The sequence below is a fragment of the Oryza glaberrima genome, chromosome 12 (genome assembly GCF_000147395.1).
Source record: "Oryza glaberrima chromosome 12, OglaRS2, whole genome shotgun sequence".
NCBI classification, from domain to species: Eukaryota; Viridiplantae; Streptophyta; class Magnoliopsida; order Poales; family Poaceae; genus Oryza; species Oryza glaberrima.
The window spans coordinates 18,626,035-18,650,648 of record NC_068337.1 but is presented as its reverse complement, the minus strand read 5'-3'; the positions used below and the strand labels follow the sequence as shown (position 1 = coordinate 18,650,648).

Below are 24,614 nucleotides of genomic sequence, written 5' to 3'. Positions count from 1 at the left end.
TAAATCACCATCTGTTTTCTATATGTAGGTAATTTTCAGGGCAACATATTAGTTCCGGCAGTGGGCACAATTACAAAAATGTGATGAAGATGGGGAGTTCCTGATTGTTGCATGTCGTAAGCTTGAAATGACGGTTATGCAACTTTTTGCCAATTATGGATGGAGATTCACCAGTAGACTAAAATAATGTTCTCCTTGTCTTGTTTGGTTTTCTTCTTATTTTGGTTTGGTGTGTTTCGCTTTATTTTGGACTACACTCTTTTAGAGTGCTAGATTGTAATAATTGGCTGTAGGTCTTTTAATCAAAGGCCGATATGTTTCATTCTATTATTAAAAAATAAGTGATTTTATGGTCCTTAAGAAGTTATCAAGAGGTACCGTATTTTCTAGTGTAAAATTTTGTACTGGAAGGTACAAAATTTATAGTAAAAATTTTGATGCTTAAGGACAGTAAAATTTCTTTTGGCATATATATAACGATGAAATGAAAAAAAAAATAACAGGACAGAATGAGCGAGTGACCATGAAATTCTAGCGAAAATTCGAATTAAAAAAGTACTACCATTTCTTGTACTTGCTGGATTAATTATTAAAACAAGAAATTCTCAAACTAGAGTAATTATCATATTATTTGAAAGGATCGATCATATTCCCTCCGTTGGCTTCTCTCGTGTCCACTCATATTTCGTGGCACCATCGAAAAAGCCACACTCACGAAACTCCAAATCGCATGGGGTCCAGGACCCTTGATAATCAGGCATGTCAAAATCTATCTTATCCCTAACTTCTTTTGGGTTTTCAAATATGTAAGAGGGGTCAAACTCCACGGTTATCTTCTCAAGAGCCGGCGCGTTCTCTAGCAATAGTCGCAAGAGGCTTTTGCGGTCATCGAACGGTATAAATCCCTTGAACTCTACCTTCTTTAGGTGCTCTAGTTGTATTTTCTGGTCCTCCCAACCCTTTAGCTGACTGCATTTACACTGAGCATCCGAACATACTTCCAACTGCAATTAAATCAATAGATAAGACATTATGTCAATATAGGGTTTATTTACCGACAATATCATATTAAGGTGTTGTGGAATAATGAAGAGTTTCTTTATGGTTCTAATTATTTGTGTTATATTCTCGGTGTCTTAATAGTAAGATGTTATACTCGGTTATACTATATCTGTAGTTAGATAGTGTGCAATTTTAATCACTACTATTTTTTATTTTAGAAGTTCTTATGAAGAAAAATCTATACATATGACTTTTGTCCTTTACAACTATAAATATTTAAGAGCTACCGATGATCAAAGTTTCGACAGTTCGACTGAATAAAATCAACAATGTCATAAATATATCGATGGAAGACCTTGTTGGCAACTTTTTTGACAAGTCGACAAGCACGATCGCAACACCTAAACGCCTTGCGGTGATATGGAGTCGCCAACCACTTCGATCTAGCCAAAGGGCCAAATTAAGATGGGTTTTGGAGAAAAATAGCTAAACCGGCTAGCGGAGCCGATTTAGAGATCAAAATCAGCCTCTAGGCCAATTTAGATCGATATGAGGATAACTACCCGTCTCGTGGGCAAAACGGAAGGTTTCTAGGACAAACCTATAAAAAGGTGTTGCACTCTCGCAGCGGCGGTGGACGGTTTACGGCGCAAACCGACAAAGATGGACTAAAACTAGGGTAAAATAGAAAACATAGTAAAAGAACGATTCAAGTAGATTGTATTCGGGGGTTTTACAATGAACCGGCCTTGTCCCTTAAATAAGGGTTGGTCTTGCCCTCTACAGGCCCTTCTCCATATCCAACTCAGGATAGAAACCAATGGAAACACGAAATATGCCTTCCCGAGCAAGGAAACCCGAGACCCGATGAAAACAACCTCGGACTCGGACCCTGACGGTCTGATCACCCACATACCTGCGGTCAGACCGGCCCTACTAGCCGGTCAGACCGCCCATATACCTGCGGTCTGACCGGCCCTGTGAAGGAAACCCGTTACTTTCCAAACTTTGGCAATTTTCCCCTATTTCGTCCATAGATGTCAAATTTAGGTGTAAACAGACCTTAAATTAGATCAAAATGTACCGTCTTAAAATAAAGTGCAAGAATACTAATAAAATATGAAAGTGCTCAAGCTTACCAAGCCACGGACGCGGATGGAGAGGTGCTCGATGTTGTTACACTTTGTGATAATTCTAGCAAGGGTTGCACCAATGGTATGCCGGTACCACCATGTATTCACGTCTAACCTCAAGTTGGTGACAGTGGGTAGATGCGATATATCCTTCACGGTGTCCTCCGCAGGTAGCTACAATTTTATGTTTATTATTGAATTGCGTAATTGAAAAAAAATTATATCAATGATCAATTTTGTTAATATCGTGTCCACAACTAAGACACATAGAAGATTAATAGAGTAACATGTTCTCGCAAGATAATAAATTTAAAGATTTCGTTTATGCTACTACTACATATGGTGTACATTTATTCTAAACATATTATTAGTTGGTACCCCACGCTTTGCATGTTGCAGAGAATTTAAAAGTACTTATATCATGCCAAAGAAAATTTAAACAATTTGAAAATCATGTACTTATAATGCTTGAAGGTCAATATTTTGAGCTCTTTAGAGTTAACGTCGTATTACAACTGTGCGTGATATAAGGATGGCTATCATCATCAAAGCATGAGAGGGATCTGATGGCTCTATTAATTTTTTTCAATGTGATCCACCGCCTCAAGGGCTGCACCGTGGTTTACTTGCACTCATATTTTAAAGTGTCTTTAATTATTGTAGCCATTGACATGTACAAATCTTCATGACAATACATTACCTCCGTTTTTTAGAAAAATATTTGACTATTCATTTATTTATTTTTTATGCAAATATAAAAAAAAATAAGTCATACTTAAACAATATTTGATGATAAATCAAATTATAATAAAATAAATAATAATTACATAATGTTTTTAATAAAATATATGATCAAATGCATTTCACAAAAACAAAGAGTAAATTAAAAAATGAAGAGTAAATTTCACAAAACTATGAAAACTATGATCAAATTATCATAAAACTACAGATTTAATTTGGTGTATCGTAAAACTACACATTTAACACCAAATTTATCACAAAATTACACATTTCAGATGAAGTGTCACAAAACTACATGTTTAGTAAGTAAATTATCGCAAAACTACATGTTTAGAACTAATTTAGTCATAAAACAATAATGTTTATAAGTCCAGCATAATAATGGTGCTAGGGATTTAAATTTTAAAAGTTATGGTTTTGTGATAAGTTCAATATTAAATATGCAGTTTTGTGATAGTTTTGTGATAAATATGATGCTAAATCTATAATTTTATGATACAACACCTTAAATCTGTAGTTTTGTGATAAATATGGTGCTAAATCTATAGTTTTATGATACAATGCAACACCATAAATCTGTAATAGTATGATCAAAATACCTGTAACTTTGTGAAGTTTACTAAAAAAACGAATGAAGTACCAACAACCAAGGCAGAGAGATCAAGTAGAGATGACATACCACCCGGACAGTTAATCTCAGCTCGAGGTGATCCACCGCCGGGCAGCCCTTGAGGCGGCGGACGGCGGCGGCGTTGGCCTCGTCGCCGCCGTGCGAGTAGAGGGAGAGCTTCTTGAGGTGGCGGACGGTCGGCGTCGCGATGAACTCCCCGCAGGCCATGTCCTCCAGGCCGTCCCACGCCAGCGTCTCCAGCCTCGGCGCCGACATCCTCGCCGCGGCGGGGTCGGAGTACGGTACGGCAGGTCGTCGCAGTGGCCGACGCGGAGCAGCCGGAGCCCCGGCGCGTCGACGTGGAGCCGCCGCAGGTCGGGGAGGTACACCAGCCGGAGCTCCTCGAGCGTGCCGGCGGCGGCGTCGAGGCGGAGCCGGATGAGGCCGGCGACGTGATGGAGCTCCAGCCTCCGCAGCCGCGGGCAGCACGGCGACGAGAGGAGGTGGCCGAGGCGGAGGTCGCCGTTATCGTATGCGTCGATCTTGGCGCGGCAGAGGGTGAAGTCGGTGAGCGCGCGGAAGGCTCCGGCGCCGGCGATCGGGACGACGGTGTTGGCGCCTCCGAGGGTAAGGCTCATGGCCGCCGCTCTCGCCGTGGCTGGCAACTCGACAGCTTCCTCCTCCGCCGCCGGCGGCGGCAAGTCGAACTGTTCGTCCACGGTCTCGACATCTTCTGCTGCCGTCGCCGGCGGCAACTCTTCCTCCTCTTCTGCCGCCGTCTCTTCCTGCTCTGCCGGCGACACCTCTTCCTCTTCTACCGCCACCGCTTCTTCCTCTTCTTCTACCGGCGGCGCCACGTCTCTCTTCGCCTCGTCGGCCTCCTCCCGATCCTGCTTCGCCGCCGCCGCCGCGTTCAGCAGAAGCTCGAGGACGAAGCTGCCCGTCACGTGGCGCTCGGCGAAGCGGAGCCACGAGTCGACGAGCGACGGCGTGATGTCAGCCTCATGGTGGTGGTCGTGGATGTAGTACCTCTTCCCCACGGGCTCCCTCTTGTACCAGCTGTTGTCGTTGTCGGCGTCGCCGTACACCAGCGAGATCTCCAGGACACGGAGGACGTCGTGTCCTCCTCCTCCCTCGCCGCCGTCGGCGGCGGCGGCGGCGCGCCGCCGCGCGAGGCAGGCGTCCGCGCCGGCGATGAGGCGCCGGGCGGCGTCGTGGCAGCGCGCGTCGTGCTCCTCCTCGTCCTCGTCGTCGTCCTCCGCGAAGGAGCCCGGCCCGACGGCGAAGCGGAGGCAGGGCGCGATGCCGAAGAGGTGGCGCCACCGCCTCGACAGCACGGTGGTGCGCGCCACGTCACCCGCCGACGGCAGGAAGCTGAGGATGTGCAGGAGCACGGCGTCGTCGAGTTCGCTGATCAGATCATCGGCGGCCGCCGGCGCCGGCGCCGCCGGAGAAGTCGTCGTCGTGTCGTTCATCTTCTTGGAATCGATAGATCGATCTCGCTGAAAATTTTCGAGACACGTATGCTCCCATTGTTTGGGTTTTATAAAATAAATATAAAAGGTGGGATTATGCACGGCATGCATGCGTACGTATTTGAACTGGAGTACTATTCAGTCGTTTTTTTTAGAAACTATTCAGTCGTATTTTGGTTGATTATTAAGACTGCCTTGTTTATGTTGGGTATATTATGAATGTGATGAATAATTATTCGAATTCAAATACAATTTGTACGCGCGCGTATGTGTACTTTATCGATCAGCAACACAATGATACATGCACGTTATATACGTGTATACTTCCTCCATTTTTTAACAGATGACATTGTTTACTTTTGGACACATATTGACCATTTAACTTATTTCAAAATTTTATGCAAATACATACTCTCTTCGTCCCATAATACAAGAAGTTTTAGAGTTAGACACGATTATTAAGAAAGTACTCCCTCCGTTTCACAATGTAAGTCATTCTAGCATTTTCCATATTCATATTGATGTCAATGAATTCATTGACATCAATATGAATATGGAAAATGCTAGAATGACTTACATTGTGAAACGGAGGGAGTAGGTAGAAGTAGGGATGCAAGCGGGTCGACCCACGAATTTACTTATAGGTCAAATAGATGATAAATAATGCATTTTAGCATCGTGGTTCGGTTTACCGCATCTAGATATACAAGTGGGTCAATCTATAAACTTATTTATAGGTCAAATTAATAGATAACCCGCGAGTCAAACCCACGGTTACCCACTAATTTTGCCTATAAGCGTATTCGCGGACAAGCCCGCTTGCAACCCTAGGTAGAAGCGAATGGTGGAGGGTTGTGATTGGATGACTAGTGGGTAGGAAAAGTAAATAGTGGTGGGTTGTGATTGGTTGGGAAGAGAATGTTGGTGGAGAAGTTATTATATTTTGAGACAAATACTAAGGGCTAAAAGTTGTTATATTTTGGGACGGATGGAGTAAGATATAAATCGTGTTTAAAGTAATTTTAATAATAAAACAACTCAAAAAATAAATAATAAGTACGTAAATTTATTATCACTGAAAGAATAATAAGCCATTAATACGAGCATCCGTCTTAAGTATAGGATTTAAATTTAGATGGATAGATCCACCACATAAATTACCCATATGTATTTATAAACAATTGATTTACACTTACTACTCAAAGTGAAATTTATATCAGTGATGAGAAAGTAACTAGTCTACCACCACCACCACCATGAAGCTGACATCACACGCCATCGCTTGTCGTAGCTTCCTCCTCCAGATGCCTTCGCGGCGGTGGCGCAGGATCTAGCGGAGGAAACGGCGCGGAGCATGAAAATCATTTGTGTAGTAGTGCATTACGGTCTCTCTCATCGCTAGCAAAATTAATTAATTCAGTTACATTATTTCAAATATTTTATTTCTCTCTTATCGCTAGCAAGAAACCGAGGATCTGCAGAGAAGCATATGTTGTCCTGAAGATGCACTATATGTACTTCCCCCGTTTTATATTATAAGACTTTCTAGCATTACTCACAATAATATATATGTTAATAAATCTAGATATATATGTGTGATTTGAAATAATGTAGGTAATGCTAGAAAGTCTTATAATCTGAAACGGAGGTAGTACCTATTAGTCATTCATGGCGATTGGCAAGTGCAGTGACCCAAGTACTGGTTGCAAATATAGATAAGAGTGATTTTACAGTACTTAAAAATGTATTTGATAGCACCGTATTTTCTAATAATGTAAAATATAGTACTTGAAGGTACTAAATTTGTACTAAAAATTTTGATACTTCATATATCTCTCAATGATAGACATATATAAAATGAAACAAAAAAATGCAGTATAGAGTGACCATGAAATAATTAATTAATTTCTAGCGAAAACTCCAATACAAACATATTAGTAACATTTTTTTACTTGCAGGATTATTAAAACAAGAAAAGAACAATCACACTTATCACACTAGAATACTTATCATATTATTTGAAAGGATCGATCATATTCCCTCATCTGTTGGCTTCTCTCGTGTCCACTTATACTGATCATGGCGCCATCGAAAATGCCACTCTCACGGAACATCCAAGCACATGGGGTCCAAGACCCTTGATAACCAGGCATGTCAAAATCTATCTTATTCATGGCTTCTTTTGGGGTTTCAAATATGTAAGAGGGGTCAAACTTCACGGTTATCTTCTCAAGAGCTGGTATTTTGGTCAAACTTCATGGTTATCTTCTCAAGAACTGTATACTATTTTCCGTCGTATTTTGATTGATTACGACTGCCTTGTTTTGGTTTGCTATTTGAATGTATGATGAATTCGAATCCAAATACACAATTTATACGCGTACGTCGGTACGTGTACTTTATTGTATACTACTCTCTCCAAATATTGTATACTACTCTCTCATTTTTTTAATAGACGACGCCGTTAACTTTTGAACACATATTATTTAATCATTTGTTTTATTTAAGAATTATTGTACAAATGCATATAAGATATAAATTATGCTTAACTAATTTTAATGATAAAACAACTGACACAAAATAAATGATAATTATGCAAATTTTTTAAATAAGACGAATGGTGTCAAATGTGTGTTCAAATGTTAACGACGCCATCTTAAAAAAAATAATGCAGTCAATTTATCTGCACCAAATAAATACGCCAGAAGATAAATCACACCCACTTCTCATACCACTGATCCAATTTGAACTTTCCAAACAACTCGATTACAAAACAACATATAAATTTCATGCTTCCTCTTTTGGCTTCTCTCTTGTCCACTCGTATCGTGGCATCACTACATCCATGGCATTCTTCCCAAGCACAAGGGACCCAAAACCCTCCATAATCAGGTATGTCAAAAACCACCTCTATGCCATCTTCTTGGCTCTTACTTACGTGCCTACTGTCAAGCTCTACGGTCATCCTCTCAAGTGCCGGCGAGTTTAAGAACAGTAGTCGCACGAGCCATTTCCGGTCATCCTTGAACGGCGCGAACCCACGGATCTCGATGTTCTTCAAATGCTCTAATGGGATCATCTGGTCCTCCCAATCCTCCGGTTGGCCACATATACAGAGAGGATTTGAGCACACTAAGCACTGCAAATTACGCAAAAAAATAATTTCAGTCTTTTAAGTTGGTTAGGAACATGAAACTATATTTATTTTGTGGTAAATTAAGTACTGCATTTTATTTTTAGCGTGTTAAACTGCATAGATTAAAGAAGTTGGTAAGAAGGAATTATGCTTACCCCATCCTGGATGTGAATGGAGAGTTGTTCGATTCTTTCAAACTTTGAAAGAAATCTGGCTAGGGTTGGACTTATGGAATGCCCACCCATCCATGCCCTCGCTTTAATCTTCAAGGTCGTAACAGTAGGAAGATGAGGTACATCTAACATGGTGTCTGCCATGTTCAACTATATTTTTTAAAGATCAATAAATATATAGTTAGTGTGTCTAAAGGAAAATACACAATTGAAACAAAATTATATGAATGATGATCACATTTTTTTTTGTTCAGAATGGGATAATTGATTTTAATTTGATTATGTGGGTGACAGGGTTGATTAAAATTCCGCTATGCTATACTCTCCTATCAGGCATTGAATCAATTTTGTAAGGCCTGCATTTCTTAAAAAAAATAAAATCAAACCTAGCTTGTATGTCTTGAGCAACAACTTTATGTTTATTGTGCAAAATATTGCTGATACAAAATATGTTTCATTTGAAATTAATGTTTTCATATGGTATTTGTTTTGTAGCATGCATTTATATATATGGTGAGTGTCCGCGTTACTGTGTCTCTTATAATTTTCTTACAAAATGCTTACAAACTCTGATATGGCAAGCTGCAAGTAAATCTAGATTTTTTTTGTAACTTCCATCTAGTTAAATTAAACGGTTGAGAAATTTGTTAGTAAGAGTTTTGTAAGAAAATTTTAGTACGTATGGCAATGCTAAAAGAAAGTAATAATGTTTTTTTTTGTGGGGAAAGTAATAATGTTATGTTGAAGGAATAAATCACAATTTTAGGTTTAATTACCATGGCAAAAAATAAGTCCACGTCGAGATGATCCAGCGCGACGCAGTTGTTGAGAAGCCACAAGGCGGCGGCGTTGGTGTCGTCGCCGTCGTTGCCGGAGCCGTGCGTGAAGAGGAAGAGCTTCTTGATGCGCCGGACGGTCGCCGCGCCGGCGAACCGCAGGCGGTCAGGGTGCACCATGCCGTCGCACGCGAGGTCCTCCAGCCTGGGCGTCGAGATCGCCATCGCCTCCATCTCCGCAGAGCCGGAGCAGCCGGAGGCCGGCGGCGTCCACGTCCAGCCGCCGCAGGTCTGGGAGGTTCACCAGCCGGAGCTCCTCGAGCGTGCCGGCCGCGTCGAGGCGGAGCGCGGCGAGGCCGCCGATTTGCTGGAGCCGTAGCCTCCGCAGCCGCGGGCAGCAGGACGACGAGAGCAGGTGACCGAGGCGGAGGTCGTCGTCGCCGCTGCCGGCGTCGAGCACGGCGTGGTGGAGCGTGAAGTCCGTGAGCGCGCGGAAGGCGCCGGTGTCCGGGACGCTGACGGTGGCGTACCCGAGGTTAAGGCTCATCACCTCCGCTCTCGTTGAGCAAGGTAACTCGACGACCTCCGGTGGCGCCGCCTCTTCTTCCTCAACGTTCGCCGGCGCCGCGACATGCTCGACGAAGATCACCACCCCTTCGTCCGTGGCCGAGGCGATGTTGGCCTTCTCCCACGCCGCTCTCCTCGCCGCCGCCGCCGCCACGGGCGCCACCAGCGGCAGCTCGAGGGTGAAGCTCCCCTTCACGTGGTGCTCGGCGAAGCGGAGCCACCCGCCGACGCGCGGCGGCGTGACGTCGGCTTCATGGTGGTGGTCGTGGAAGTAGTACTTCTCCCCAACGTCCTTCGCTTTGAACAAACGGTTCACGTCGGAGCTGTACACCAAGGAAATCTCCAAGACATCGACGTCGTCGTCGCCCTCGCCGCCGGCGGCGTGCCGCGCGAGTGTGGCGTCCACGCCGGCGATGAGCCGCCGGGCAGCGTCGCGACGAGAGACGGCCAACTTCTCCTGGTCGACCTCGCCGTGCTCATCCGCGAAGGAGCCCGGCCCGACGGCGAAGCGGAGCGCCGGGGCGAGCGCCCAGAGGCGGCGCCACCGCCGCGACAGCACGGAGGCCCGCGCCACGTCGGTCGCCGACGGCAGGAAGCCGAGGATGTGAAGCAGCACGTCGTCGCTGAGCTCGCTGATCCTGTCGGCGGCGGCCGCCGGCGAAGGCTCCGTCGTCACATCGTGCGTCTTGGTGGTGGAATCCATGGATGATACCGCTTGATACTTGTCATGAATATAATTAAACGCAATTATGCTCGACATGTATGAGCGATCGAATCGGAGTCTGAGTACTAATCAATGTAAATTTAGGTATCTGTCGACTGTCGCGTGATGTTAATAGCACAATCGTAGGTTAGGTTGATTACAAACACGCATCTGTGCGACCTCGAATCCGCACCGACCTCCGACCACTACTACGAAAATTGTTTTCCCAAGTGGTCAAAAATAGTTTTTCCGGGCGAGGAAAAATGCCGCCTGTAAATAAAGCCCTGCGAAAATAGATGATTTTGCAGGTGGGCCTATTAGATTGTGAATTTCTCTTCTTTGTTCTTCTTTTTAAATTGTGAACTTAGCCCATCAAACAACACAAGCTAAAATTCGCTCGTATGGAGATTTAAACTCAGACATTGGGAGATACTACTGCAACAACTAGCTAGACTACATGCCCTCTCGCTCTCTTCTCTGTTCTTCGTCACTGTTCTCATCTTTTGCCATGCCGAACAGCTGCAGTTTGCACGCAAGGTGTTTGTTCGGGGTTATTTCGCCAACAAAGCCTCCCCAGCCGCGCACGGTCAGGCAGCTCGACGACGACGACAATATCTCGCCGTCGACATCATCGTCGTCGGGCGTCACGCGGCTGAGCCTCAAATCGCGGTAGCATGAATGAATACGAGTTGCACGAATGAATTGTGGAACTACGAGTCGCTCGAAGCTTTGTGTTTTTACCTACCACGCGGAATTGTGTAGGGGGTGGCGGCGTACGCTGCCATGCGTGGCGTCTTTTCCTGTAGGCGGCGGCCATGAGTGACCTGATCTTGCGGCTGTCAGGTGTGGCAGAGTTGGAATCTCAAGCTGATGGTGTGTGAGCCAGAGCTAATTCCAAACGATAGATTAATTCGAACCATAATTACAAAGATAATCACGACTATACCAGACCAAATCATGATCTTCGTCGACTTGGAGCTGGTTCTTTTCCCGTGAATCGTGACGTGAGTTGCAGAGATGAGAATCATGCAAAATAAGATCTCAAATACTAAACAATTGAAACAAAAAAAACATAAGACAACAAGAGTAAGTACCAATAGTCTCATCTTTTTGTCATCCTTTGCTCTTTTTCACTCAATGATGGTGAGCCCAGGTTTCACATTTCGGTTTCAATCGAAATTTCAGTACCACCGAAATTTCAATTTTCAGGAATTTCCATGTTCTTTTACCTAAACTTTTTGACTTTTTAACAAAATTTAACTGTATTTAAATAAGCTTTGACCGAATTCAAAAACATGAAAAAATCCAAAACTTTCAAGTGAGATAATGAATTGCCAGGGTCCAAAATTTCAAAAATTTCAAACCGACATTGTATTCACTGGGTGAGCGAGTGTTGATTCTATAATGAATACTCTAATAAGTTGCCTTCCTGTGTTGGCCGGATTCTATATATAGGAAAAATGGTAATCTGCACAGATTTGATTTCAAATTTAGAGTCATATGCTCATTGGCTTCCTGAGCTTTGTACTAGTAGTTTGAGTTGACGGCCCTCTTTTTTCCGGTTGGAGTGCAGTACTGCAGGGGAATAAGAGGGGATTAAAAAAATTTCCAATAAGAGGTGAGTGGTTCAGTAATCTTTCGGTTTGGTGTGTTTGGCATCAGAAACAGGTTTACAGGCATTTAATTTTAACAAGGTTCGCTCTAATGTCTCTACATTGATATGATGCTCCAATGTGTAGCCCAATTTGTGACAATACTGTACAAATAGATATCATAAAAAACAACATTAATGGATTTAATTGAGTTCGTTCTATTGATACTCTTTTATAAATGCTGAAAAGATCTGAAAGGAAAAATGACAATGGACAGATTGATCTTGTTTCCCATTGCAATGCACAGATACTATGTTACAAAAGATCATACTGCCTCATTGGTACACATTTCCTGTGTCCACTTAAACTTCGTGCCACCGTTGAACTTATGAACACCAAATTCCCAAGCACAAGGGTTCCAATACCCTTGGTAACAAGGCATATCAAATTGATACTCTTTGCCTTCCTCCCGACAATTCACCAAATAACTGCCGTGAAGCTCCACAGTCATCATATCAAGAGCCGGTGAACTCGCAAACAATAGTTGTACGAGGCTTCTCCGGTCATCCAACGGTGCAAACCGACGGATATCTACCACTGTTAGGTTCTCCAATGAGATCATCTGGTCTTTCCAATCCTCTGGCTGGTGACAAAGGCAACCTGGTTCTGAACAGTACAAGTGATACTGCAAAAATACCAGTACAGAAATCACTTTGTAAGTCATTTCGAGTTTGGTTAGATACAATTTTTTTTATATACAAAGACTATGTGGTAAGAGCTAAATCTTACATACCCAGCCTGAAAAATCGATGCGAAGGTGTTAGCGATGAACTTGGCTATACTTGCTCCTACGGCGTGCCCGTCAAACCACGAACTTGCTTCTATTGTCAAACTCGTAACACTGGGAAGTTGTGGTACATCCTTTATGATGTCGTCATCATCTGCAGGTTCACATCCCGGTTTAATTAAAACCACAGGGTTATTGCAATAGAAAAACCACAGGGTATTAACATACATATGCATGGAAGCAATGTACATAGTGCAAACAAATTATCACTGATCGGTTTATCTAGCTATAGAAACAATTTTTGATAAGTGGACACAGATTATTTCTTTTTTGAAGTTCATGGATGATTATTATTTCATCTTTTGATAAGAGATGAAAGCTGATTCATGCGTCCATGAGACATAAATTAAGAATTACTGAAATTAACAATGGAATATTACTGTAGTAGCTTAATTTCTCGAGGACCTTGAAAAATCTAATAAAATGTTCCCATATATTTATATAAATATATTTATATATTTATATTATCTAAAAAATAAATGATTTATAAATAGGCAATGTACAAACTTTTTACTCCTGCTTTATTAAATGAAATTGGCACCTAGTGTTGGTTTTTTCAAGATAAATAAAAAGGAGTACCTAAAAAAAGTCGCAAGTTTTTTGAGTTAAAACATTTCAGATGTAACTATGGTATAATTGAAGGATAATTACATTGTAACCGTATTTATATAACTGAAATGTAACTACGATATAAACTGCTATAAAACTTACATTTAACTTTGGTTTGGTTAGCTAGCAAAACCAAAAACTTGCGAAAGTTTTCTAGCAATTCCCATAAATGGCACTTTACCTTGTTGCGCAAGAAGAATTTCTAGTTTCACTTTTAGATGATCGACGGCGTAGCAGTTCTTGAGGAGCCAGACGGCGGCGGCGTTGTCGTCGGCGTCGCCTAACGACATGATCTCGAGGTTCTTGATGCGCCGGACGGCCGCCGCGCCGTTGAACTCCAGCCGCTCCGGGTCCACGAGGCTCTCGCACGAGAACTCCTCCAGCCTCGGCGCCGAGATGGCCATGGCGGAGGAATCGGAATAGGGCAGGCGGCTGCAGCCACCGACGCGGAGCAGCCGGAGCCCCGGCGCGTCGACGTCGAGCCATTGCAGGTCGGGCAGATGCACCAGCCGGAGCTCCTCGAGCGTGGCGGCCGCGTCGAGGCGCAGCGTGGCGACGCCGGCAACGTGCCTGAGGCTCAGCCTCCGCAGCCGCGGGCAGCAGGACGACGAGAGCAGGTGGCCGAGCCGGAGGTCGTCGTCGCCGCTGCCGGCGTCGAGCACGGCGTGGTGGAGCGTGAAGTCGGTGAGCGCGCGGAAGGCGCCGGTGTCCGGGACGCTGACGGTGGCGTATCCGAGGGTAAGGCTCATCACCTCCGCTCTCGTCGACCGAGGTAGCTCGACGACCTCCACATCGATCTCTTCTTCTTCTTCCTCAACGTCCGCCGGCGGCGCGACATGCTCGACGAAGATCACCTCCCCTTCGTCCGTGACCGAGGCAGTTTTGGCTTCCAGCCAGGCCGCCCTCCTCGCTTCCGCAGCCGCCACCGCCGCCGCCACGGGCGCCACCAGCGGCAGCTCAAGGGTGAAGCTCCCCTTCACGTGGTGCTCGGCGAAGCAGAGCCACGAGTCGACGCGCGACAACGTGATGTCGGCTTCATGGCGATGGTCATGGAGGTAGTACCTCCTCTCCATGCCATAACTACACACATAGTACTTGTCTACGGAGCTGTACACCAAGGCGATCTCCATGACGTCGACGTCGTTGCCCTCGCCGGCGGCGCGGCGCGCGAGGAGTGTGGCGTCCACGGCGGTGATGAGCCGCCGGGCAGCGTCTCGACGAGAAACGGCGAACTTCTCCCGGTCGACCTCGCCGTGCTCATCCGCGAAGGAGCCCGGCCCGACGGCGAAGCGGAGCACCGGGACGAGAGCCCAGAGGCGGCGCCACCGCTTCGACGGCATGGTGGCCCGCGCCACGTCTCTCGCGGACGGCAAGAAGCCGAGGATGTGAAGCAGCACGTCGTCGTTGAGCTCGCTGATGATGTCGGCGTCCACCGCCGGCGGCGTCACGTCGTGCGTGTTGTTGGATGAAGCCATGGATGATGGTGATTGAAACGAAAGCTTGCATGAAGCCATGAAATTTGTTGGTGTGAAATACATAGAGGGTCGAATCAAGCTCGGGATACATGGTCGAATCGGAGTCTCGATCGATCGATGCTAATTGCACTCCCAGTAGGGATTCGTTCTGTTATTGATAGTATATAATATTTCTTCCGTTTTAGATTACAGGACGCTTTTGACTTTGGTCAAAGTTAAACTGCTTTAGATTTGACTAAGTTTTAAAAAAAATAATAACATTTTCAACCCAAGATAAATTTATTATGAAAATATATTCAATTATTGATTTAATGATATTATAAATATTACTATATTTATCTATAAAATTAGTCATTATATTTGTCTATAAAATTAGTCAAATTTAAAGTTGTTTACGTCTTATAACCTGAAACGGATGGAGTATATCAGTTTCACTTATACGTTAACAATGACGAAAATTATTTCACGTCAAAACAATAAATTAAAATTTCAAAAAATGAAACTTCCTAAACTTTAGGTTATAAGACGTTTTGACTTTGGTTAAAGTTAAGCTGCTTCAAGTTTGACTAAGTTTGTAGGAAAAAATAACGATATTTTCAACTCAAGAAAAATTTATTATAAAAATATATTCAATTATTGATTTAATAAAACTAATTTGATATTATAAATATTACTATATTTATCTATAAACTTAGTTATTTTTGAAGTTGTTTGACTTTGACTAAAATCAAAATGTCTTGTAACTTGAAATGGACGGAGTAATCGATTCTTGACGTACACACATCAATGCTGCATGGAGAAATTCAACTAAAATAAATCGCATGGTTAGTTTATTCACTTGCAACTTATTATTTTTTTTATTATTAAGTGGGAAGGTGATAATCGAGTTAAAAACAATTTTTCTGGACAAGGGTCTATGTAGGTTAACCATCTCTGTTCACGCGTACAAAAATTGACCTGAATTTTCCTACACGGTTCATACGGTTCCTTAAAAGTTTCGCATATAAAAATTAATTTTCACAGACGGACCTCTTAGCAGACCTTTATGTATGATAAACATATTTTCGGGGGTGGCCCTGTTAAGAGGCATGTGTGCCATCATTCCACCACCACCTTAAAATATATAATTTACACTGCGAAACATCAATCCACGATTAGTGGTTTGGGTAAAGTAAAGTATAAATTCATTTTTATTACTATGAGTACATGTCATCGCGGTTCTGCTGAGAATGGTTCATCGTTTTCATGCAGCATACCCTCCTTACGCTATCCGTACATGGTGCCAGGACGGAATATGTTGACATAGTCTCACTATTACAAAAATTGTTTTAGCATAAGGTCAAATTTGATTTTCGCAGGGGACTGGGCGGTCCTGGCTATACCTTGGTATTTGCGAAAAGCACGTCTTTGCATACAGCCAGCACAACCTCATGCGAAAATCTCATCTTCGCATGCGATCCCCTATACCAACCGCATACGAAAATATTTTCCCCGAAAACAAATTAAAAATTAAGAAACTCCAAACCGGCCAAAACCCTAGCCCGCCACCAGCCGAAACCATAGCTCCCAAGCCGATTTCATCGTCACCGCCACCACCACCGTCTACATGCTCACCATAGCTCGCCGCCACCATCATCGCCACTGCAGAAAAACGAGCTCCAGCCTCCCGCCGTACCATAGGCCACTGGACCCAACGTTGGATCTACAAGGGAGGAGTCCTCCGCCGCCGAATCCGTGAGGGAGGGGGGATGCCGGTGACAGCGAATGCACGCCTCCCCTTGCTGCCACCACCAAATCTGTACATAGAGGGGGAGGCCAGGGACGGTGAATCCATGCATCCCCTACCACTGCTACCAAGGACCCACTGCTGGGTCTGCGAGGGAGAGGGCCGTCACCGTTGTCGTTGGTGTAGTCCACCTCTCACAGTAATTGAGGCCCCATGAGAGAGAGGGGCCCCACCATCGGATCCATGCGGGGGAGGGCCTCCTCTCTATCGCAGTTTGCTTGCCTCTTCGCGCGCATTTCACTACCGCTCCCGACCGTAGTCCACAATGATATTTCACGTTATTTATTTTTTAAATATTTTGATGGCCTATTTAAGTGATGACATCTAAGAAACACTAAAATATCTCCTTGATGGATGAAAACATTTCCAGATTAAGCCGTAGAAAATTAATCCAAAACAAACTCTCCATATTGAGAGATCACTTTTGTTCGGACAAGACGAGTTTCCTAAGATTCACCCACCGTGGATACACTAAGCGTTCTTCCCGTTGGTAAATCTGATTCTTGCAAATCAACATTAGACTTAGAAGCTTCACTGGGTCTGGTCTCGCCAGTAGTGTACCACGTCTTCCCACGACACTACTACATAAACGTTTTTTCTGTACGAGACCCCATGATTTTTACAAACGGACCATAACTTGCATCTTCTGGAAAATCGAGCGGTATTTTCGTATACGGCTCCTTAAGACGCCCTTATGGAAAAATCAATTTTTCCATACGGGCCTCTTAAGCGAACTGCACACAAAATATTTTATTTTTGCGTGCAGTCTACTTGAGAGGCCGGATTTTTCCATGCGGGCGTCTTAAGGAGCCGTTTACGAAAATAAAATTTGAAATTAGTTTATCCTACTTATATGAACTCTAAATTGGATGATTTTTTCCTAAAAGTTTCTAAAATCATGCTCTATCATGTTATTGCGTTCTTACTGCTATTATTATTTTGGCCATCTTTTCTTGTGACTTTATTTTATCAACTAACTCGATCGAGTTATATATTACAGCTAATTTCTTCTCGAATTCGAATCGATTAGCTTTGCCAACGGATGCATATGCCGTACCAATCACTACCCATGGATTCGGAGAAGATGCACGAGATGACGACGACGATGCTCCTCCGCCGTTGATCACATCAGCGAGCTCGCTCGCCGATGACGTGCTGCTGCACATCCTCGGCTTCTTGCGGACGGCGAGCGACGTGGCACGGACCACCGTGCTGCTGTCGAAGCGGTGGGGAGCCATCTCTCGACTCTCGCATCGGCCCTCTGCTTCGCCGTCGGGCCAGGTTGTTACAAGGATGGTGTCATATATAGACCGTATAACTGAACATTTTTATCATGATCGATTAGAACGTTTAACTAAACCTTTTTAACCGAAGGTTTATTTTTAAAATTGAAAATCCGCCACGTACGTGACACTGGCCGTCGACGACAATGAACTCCACCTCATTAATTTTTATAATAGTAGTGATAGAGATTCATATTTTAAAAGAAGTTTTGATGTGCGATTTCAATGGATTTTTAAATCTGCCAAGTCGGATTATGGTCCTAGCTGCCGTACAACTGTCTCTATTCAAGAAATTAGAAATTCTTTTAATTAACTAGAAAACATGCCCGTTGCAACGCACGGGTAAAGAGATTTTTTTAAGTAGTATATTAAGAAATATTAGGATCACTATTTACATTATAATTGAAAAAGAAAATGAAAATCCTAACATTGGGATCGCTATAGATTAAAATTAAAAAGTTAATGAAAAACTTTCCATGGTTTTCGGCAGAAGGCTTTCCTTCCTTTTCAGCCCTAGGCTAGTCCGCTACCTTCCTCCATTTGGTATGCTTCCCTTCGACCCAACCACAAGTGGAGCCGTAAGCCCAACTCGCACAGTCGACTACCATCTTCAACCTACCGAAGATGACTACCATCTTCAATCTACCGAAGATAGTCCCGTGCCCGGGAGGTTGACTATCATCTTTGTTGGGGCCATCGCCATCCCTCCTATTCAATCGTAACACTCAAACATGGAAAGTTCTTCTCGAGTTGGAAAGTTTTTCTCGAGTTGGGAAGATGTTCTCAAGTTGGCAAGTTCTTCCCGAGCTGGAAAGTCCCTCTCGAGTTGGAATGTTCTTCTCGAGTTGGGAAAATGTTTTCGAGTAAGAGAACATGACCCAGTTGTTTTGTCATTTGTAATTAGTTTTTACTCAGGAATGGAGTGAGGCAGGTTCACCTTGGCACCTGGGAAGATGGTGAAGAGTGTGCGAGCTCCTGAACTCAAAAGACATTCGGCTAGAACTCGAAGGGAAAATCTATTCGAGCAAAGAAGTCGAATGAAAAATTATGTGGGGACCACTTCTCAACCACTCTTGCCAGCTGGAGCCAAAAGACCATAATAGCCCTAAAAATGTACCATAATGCCCCTAGGGTTGCTGACGTGGCAAGAACATTATAGAAAGTTCACTAAAGCCCATGAGGACAGAAATGTAATCTCATATGTGAGACCGTGGACTATAAAAGCCAGTCAAATCCCTGTAGCAAGACCGGACATTTTTAATGGAAAAGTAATCCTTAAAAGTTGTGTTTGCTGTTTAAGTTCATTATCAAGGATAGGCGGGAAAGTACCTTTTTCCCGGTCTATCCCTAATCTTGTATGTGACCTGAAGTCACGACAGTGGCGCCGTCCGTGGGGACATAAAGTCTCCATTGGATTTGGCTCAAACAGTAAATGCGATGTTCTCAATGACAGAAGACTGTGCCAGTATGCTACAAAGGAGCTTTTGTAAGTGCAACAACCGCACTTGAAAAAGAGTGAGAAAAAGCGGTGGAAGAGAGTGATATGGCAAAAGCGACAGAGGTACTCGACAAGCAGTCGGCAGAAATGGCCAAGACATCCACGCAAGCTGAGATAAATGGAGCAAGTGAAGAACACGAGTTGCTAACACAACGGTGGATGAAATAGGGAAAACACCCCTTAGTGAAGTAGAACTTGCCGAGTTGGTCCAAGCGCAAGGGGCTGTCATGGTGAGTAAAGGACAATATGAGGAATTACAAATAGAGTTACAAAGGTTGCAAGCTCTACACAACCAGGTGATAGGAGCAGGAGGATCAAGTGATCAAGGAACAACAGCAAGGGCTGGTGAAAATCAATCAGATGAGGGAAAAGAAAATGCCCAGAAGGAGAACATAGGAGAAGAAAGTGCCAAAGCCACCTAAGCTCAAAATCCACCCAAGCTCAAGTTTCCAGTCAAATTCAAAACTCACCTCAAAGACAAATTCCCGTTATTACTCAAAATCCAACTCAGACTCAAAATCTTAGCCTAACACAGAATCAAGTTCAGTCCCAATTTTCAGCTCAAACCCAAATTCCTGTTCAAAACCAAATTCCTATTCAAACCTAATTTTCTCTTCAAAACAAACTTCCTATTCAAACACACATTCCCACTAAACACAAATTCCCGTTCAAACCCAAATTCCCACCCAAGTACAATATCCCCAAACCCAATTCCATCAAATCCGTATTCCTCCGAATCAAAAACATCAAATCCATTCCAACCAAATCCAGATCCCCTAGTCTCAAGTACAGAACAATCAATCTCGCATCCCGCAAATACAAGTCCCACAAAGTGACATCCCAGAAATACAATTGCCACAGAATGATATACCACAAATACAAATTCCCCAAATTCAGATACCTCAAGCTCAAACATCCCAGCCAAACCTCCTACACATGCAAGCGCTAAACACTCAAGCAACTCAAAACCATAGCCAACATTCCCAAGGTTTTCCCCCTTTTCATATACAATAACCGGAAATAGTACTTGAACAAGGATACATCCCATAAATGGCCAATCATATACAATACATAGGTCAAATACCAAACCAAACCTTCCAATTCCAATCCACACAACCTTATTTTCACCCAACCAGAGCCATATACACTAAAAATCCTCTAAGCCAGAACTTGCAAATGGCACCTTGGCCAGCGAATTTCAAGTTATCAAACATTACAAAATACTGAGGGGATACAGACCCCAATGAATACTCGAGGGTGTATGAAACAGCAGGGGGAGATAATACAACAAAAGCTAAAAAACTCCCGACCATGTTGGAAGGAGTGGCATTGTCATGGTATACAACAATTCCTCCTATGACAATCTACTCGTGGGAGCATATGAGAGATACTTTTCGAGCAGGATTTATCGGAGCTTATGAAGAACCAAAGGAAGCAGATGATTTGTATGCAATTAAGCAACTTCTAGGTGAGACTTTGAGAAGCTTCATTGTTAAGTTTTCTAGAGTTAGATGTCACATCAGACAAGTGGATGATGAAATGCTCATAGCAGCTGCCAAAAGAGCTTTGTTGCCTGGTCCCCTTCGTTTTGACCTTGCAAGAGACATACCAAAGACAGCAAAAGATCTGTTCGAGAGAATGGAAAGTTTTGCAAGAGGCGAAGAGGACGAGCTGAGAGTGCAAGTTGGCAACATTGTTAGGCAAAAAGGAGCAAAAAAAAAACAAGCAAGTTTCCTAAGGGGAAGAACAAAAAGTGGAAAACACAAACAAACCATGGTAAAAGTTCAAGCATGATTACAAGCAAGAGTAGAAAAAGCAAGTCAATTTCATTGGTGATAGATCACATAATGGTAAAGGATTCTTCCAGCAAGATGGAAAAGGTAAAAACTAGTGGGATAACTCAAAAGGAGGAAAAAGTCATTGGGGGCAATCTTGTAGAGGTCGAGGTCAATGGTGGAATTCTGGTAGAGGTAGAGGAAGATGGTGGAACAATGGAAGAGGCAGAGGAAGTGAAAGTCAAAAAGATCAAAGCAAATTCTGTCAAACACATGGCCCGGGTGGTCACTCCATGGAGGAATGTTACAACAAATTTTGTCAAAATCACGAGCCAGGAGGCCATCTGACAGAAGAATGCCGACACATGAAGCATTTGTTGGAAAAACACATCAATCAGTACTGAAGATAGTCCCGTGACCGTACGGTTGTCGGAGCAATTATCCAAATCCGGCCGAATCATTCTCGATCAGCCAAAATTGGCCCACATCAAATCTGACCGAATCTTTCTCGATCGGCTAGAATTGGTTGAGGGTTTTTGATCCACTCGATCTACTCTTTCCATTTTCCCCAAAATCAGAGCATAAAACTCGGGATAAAAACGATGGGAGAAGATCGCTATCATCAACGGCAAGTGTTAAATGGAGATTAAATCCGATGAATTAAAGCCGAATCGAAAGGAAAATCATGGAGAAAATGATGAGAGAGAAATGTGGAATCGATTTTTCAATCAAATTGGAGGAGAAAACGCACGATCAATATGGCGGCGACACGTCACTAGGTTCAAGTCGGAAGGCGTGCGGCGAACATATCGGGTTAAAAACCCGGATGAAAAAAAAGCGCACGGGTGAAAAAATCGGCGAAAAAAATTGACAAAAAAACTAAAAGCGCATGGTGAACAGATCAGATTAAAAAGGCCGGAAAAAAAACCAAAAGCCTTAGCGTGTGCGCATAAAAAACTCTTTCGCGTGCAAAAAAATCGGAAAAAAAAAACCCGGTGCCAAAAAAACCAAGCGGACTTTTTCTACGGGAATCGGATAATTGTTTTTTATGATGAGATGTTTTTTTTACTTACAACAGAAGCTTTTTTTTATCGCTTGTTGAGTCGGACTTTTTATTTCTTTTTTTTTTACCTTTTTGAGTCGGACTTTTTTTCTTTCTTTTCTACAGATGACAGAAATTTCTTTTTTCAAGTACAGAGATAGATTAAAATGGAAACATAAAATTAAAACCGATTCAAACACGGATGACGTAACAAAATACCGGCAAAAACGTCTTCAATTTTTATAATAGTAGAGATAGAGATTTTGATAAACAAAGCACTCGAAAACTTATTTCCATATCCGAAAAGCTTTTGGCAACAACATGGAAAATGCTTTGCATCTGCCATCCGACGGGACGAAAAATATCGGACAAAAACGTACGGTGGAGCCCACCATTGATTTAACCCATCCTTCGCACAACCTTATCCTCTTTTGCATCTCACTGCTTTGCTTCCCAAAAAAAAAAAATCCCATCTCACGGTGATGACCCCCACCGCCACCGCCGCCACCGCCGCCACCGATGCCGCGAAGCTCTTTGTCTCCGGCGCCGTCCTCGCTACGCTGCTCACCTGCTGCGGCTAGGCCGACAACAACTCTGATGGGCTCTTCTTCGGCGTGGCCAGCCACACATCCGCGGCTCCCCCTCCTTCTACGACAACGACGACGACCAGGCCCGCGCCTCCTTGGGCCCCTACCTCTCCATCTCTGTCACGGGGCACGCCTCGGTCGCGCAACCTTCCTCCCTCGCCGATCCGCTCGGCCGACCGTAATAGTAGAAGACAAATATGGGTTTTGTTGGGAATTTTAGTAAAGTTGCAGATTATTTGTATTTTTGTTGCACTTTGTTTCATTAAGTTGTTTGTTCCATTTTGATTGATTGTTGCATACATCGATTTTTGATGTTGCAATCAGTATGTTCGACTATTGATTTGGTTGAAACAATTTCGCTCAAGCACTGGAACATTGTTTCTCTGCTAGTAAAACTTTTGGCTCATTGTTGCATACATTGATTTTTAGTGTTACAATCAATATAGTCAACTATTGATTTGGATGAAACAATTTTGCTCAAGCACCGAAATTTTTCTTTGCTAGTTAAACATTTTTATTGAAACAATTTTTATCAAGAGATGAAATATGTGAAACATCCCTCAACAGCACGGTGCAACACCGTCCGACGATTTCCACAAGATCGGACGTCCGATCTGTAGCAGCCTCCCAAGAACACTTTTGTCTGATGTGGTAGGAAAAATAGTTTAATTGGAGACTATATAAAAATTAAAGTTAGGTTCAGAACATTTGCTAAAATACCGTCGCCAAATTTTTCGCTTGGTTACAATCGATTTCTCTATCACTTGATCCCTTCCAAGATTCATGCTGTGATAATATACGAGATATGAACCAAGCACAATGCTAGCATTTTATTAAATAAACTAATCATGCGATTTATTTCAGTTGAATTTGGCCTTGCAGCATTGATGTACGTACGTCAAGAATCAGTTATCATTTTATTGAAATATATAATTTATTGTTTTTGACGTGAAGTAATTTTCGTCATTGTTGTTAACGTATAAGTGAAATTGATATCTATAACTAATATAAATATTCGTATTTTTCCTTTCTTCACCTCCTCCGTATGGTGATTTTTCGTCCCCCCCTCAAAAATCCCAGTCAGAATTCCATCATCACACAAATAGAATCCCACATTAAGCACACTTTCTCTCCAAATCTCAAATCATCGCAATCCAAATCCAAATCAAACACAAAATCCTAGTCCAAATTTAAATCGGAATCATCAGAAAACATCATATATTAACGTGAGATGACGAGAGGAGAGGGAGGGGAGAACCGGATCGGAGGCTGCAGCGTGCTGCTCCTCACCACCTCGCCGTCGGCCCGCCGGATCTGGCGAGAGAGTGGTGCGGCGGCCACTGCCCGACGAAGAGAGAAAGAGCTGGCGGTGGGGAGAGGGAGCGACGCCACCATCGCCACGCCGCCACAGCCGCTCGCTGCGAGGGAGTGTGCTGCCGCCGCTGCTTGTGGGAGGGCAGGGTGCCGCTGCCGCCGCCATCGCCGCTCGCGGGAGGAAGGGCGGCGCCGCTGTCCGCTTGTGGGGAGAAGGTGTCGGGTCCCAAAACTAATGAATCGGAAACCGACATATTAAAACTGTATCAAGCCCTGGATCAGTAGATTGATACAGGTTCAACAGTCTGGATCTTCATTGCATACATTTGAACAAGGCTCCGAAGGAGATGTCTTTATATAAAATAAGAGGACATTTACAAGTTTGTGGCTAACTACTACAACAGAAGCTATACGATGACCCAACTCTGCTGTTTTACTATAGAATTAAACCGTCTAACTATATTAGACTTGAAGACTAGGTTTAAAGGAA

General features: G+C 43.5%; 1 protein-coding gene and 2 pseudogenes across 1 annotated transcript; all 3 read right to left on the bottom strand.

Annotated features, from left to right (window-relative positions):
* Positions 1-644: 644 nt before the first annotated feature.
* LOC127756356 (uncharacterized) lies at positions 645-6,240 on the bottom strand (annotated as a pseudogene).
* A 2,677-nt stretch (positions 6,241-8,917) lies between these two features.
* LOC127756355 (uncharacterized) lies at positions 8,918-10,316 on the bottom strand (annotated as a pseudogene).
* A 3,167-nt stretch (positions 10,317-13,483) lies between these two features.
* Positions 13,484-14,979, bottom strand: LOC127756354 (uncharacterized). Its single transcript, XM_052281713.1, has 2 exons — positions 14,617-14,979; positions 13,484-14,577 (listed from the first exon to the last, which is right to left on the bottom strand). Exons 1-2 carry the CDS (start codon positions 14,900-14,902, stop codon positions 13,484-13,486), a joined length of 1,380 nt encoding a protein of 459 aa, XP_052137673.1. The 5' UTR covers positions 14,903-14,979.
* Positions 14,980-24,614: the final 9,635 nt, after the last annotated feature.

Coding starts and splice junctions, on each gene's coding strand:
- LOC127756354 (XM_052281713.1), bottom strand. CDS start 14,902: ATGTATTTCACACCAACAAATTTCATGGCTTCATGCAAGCTTTCGTTT. Junction 14,578..14,616: donor CTCCTTCGCGGATGAGCACG/GCGAGGTCGACC, acceptor TTTCTCGTCGAG/ACGCTGCCCGGCGGCTCATC.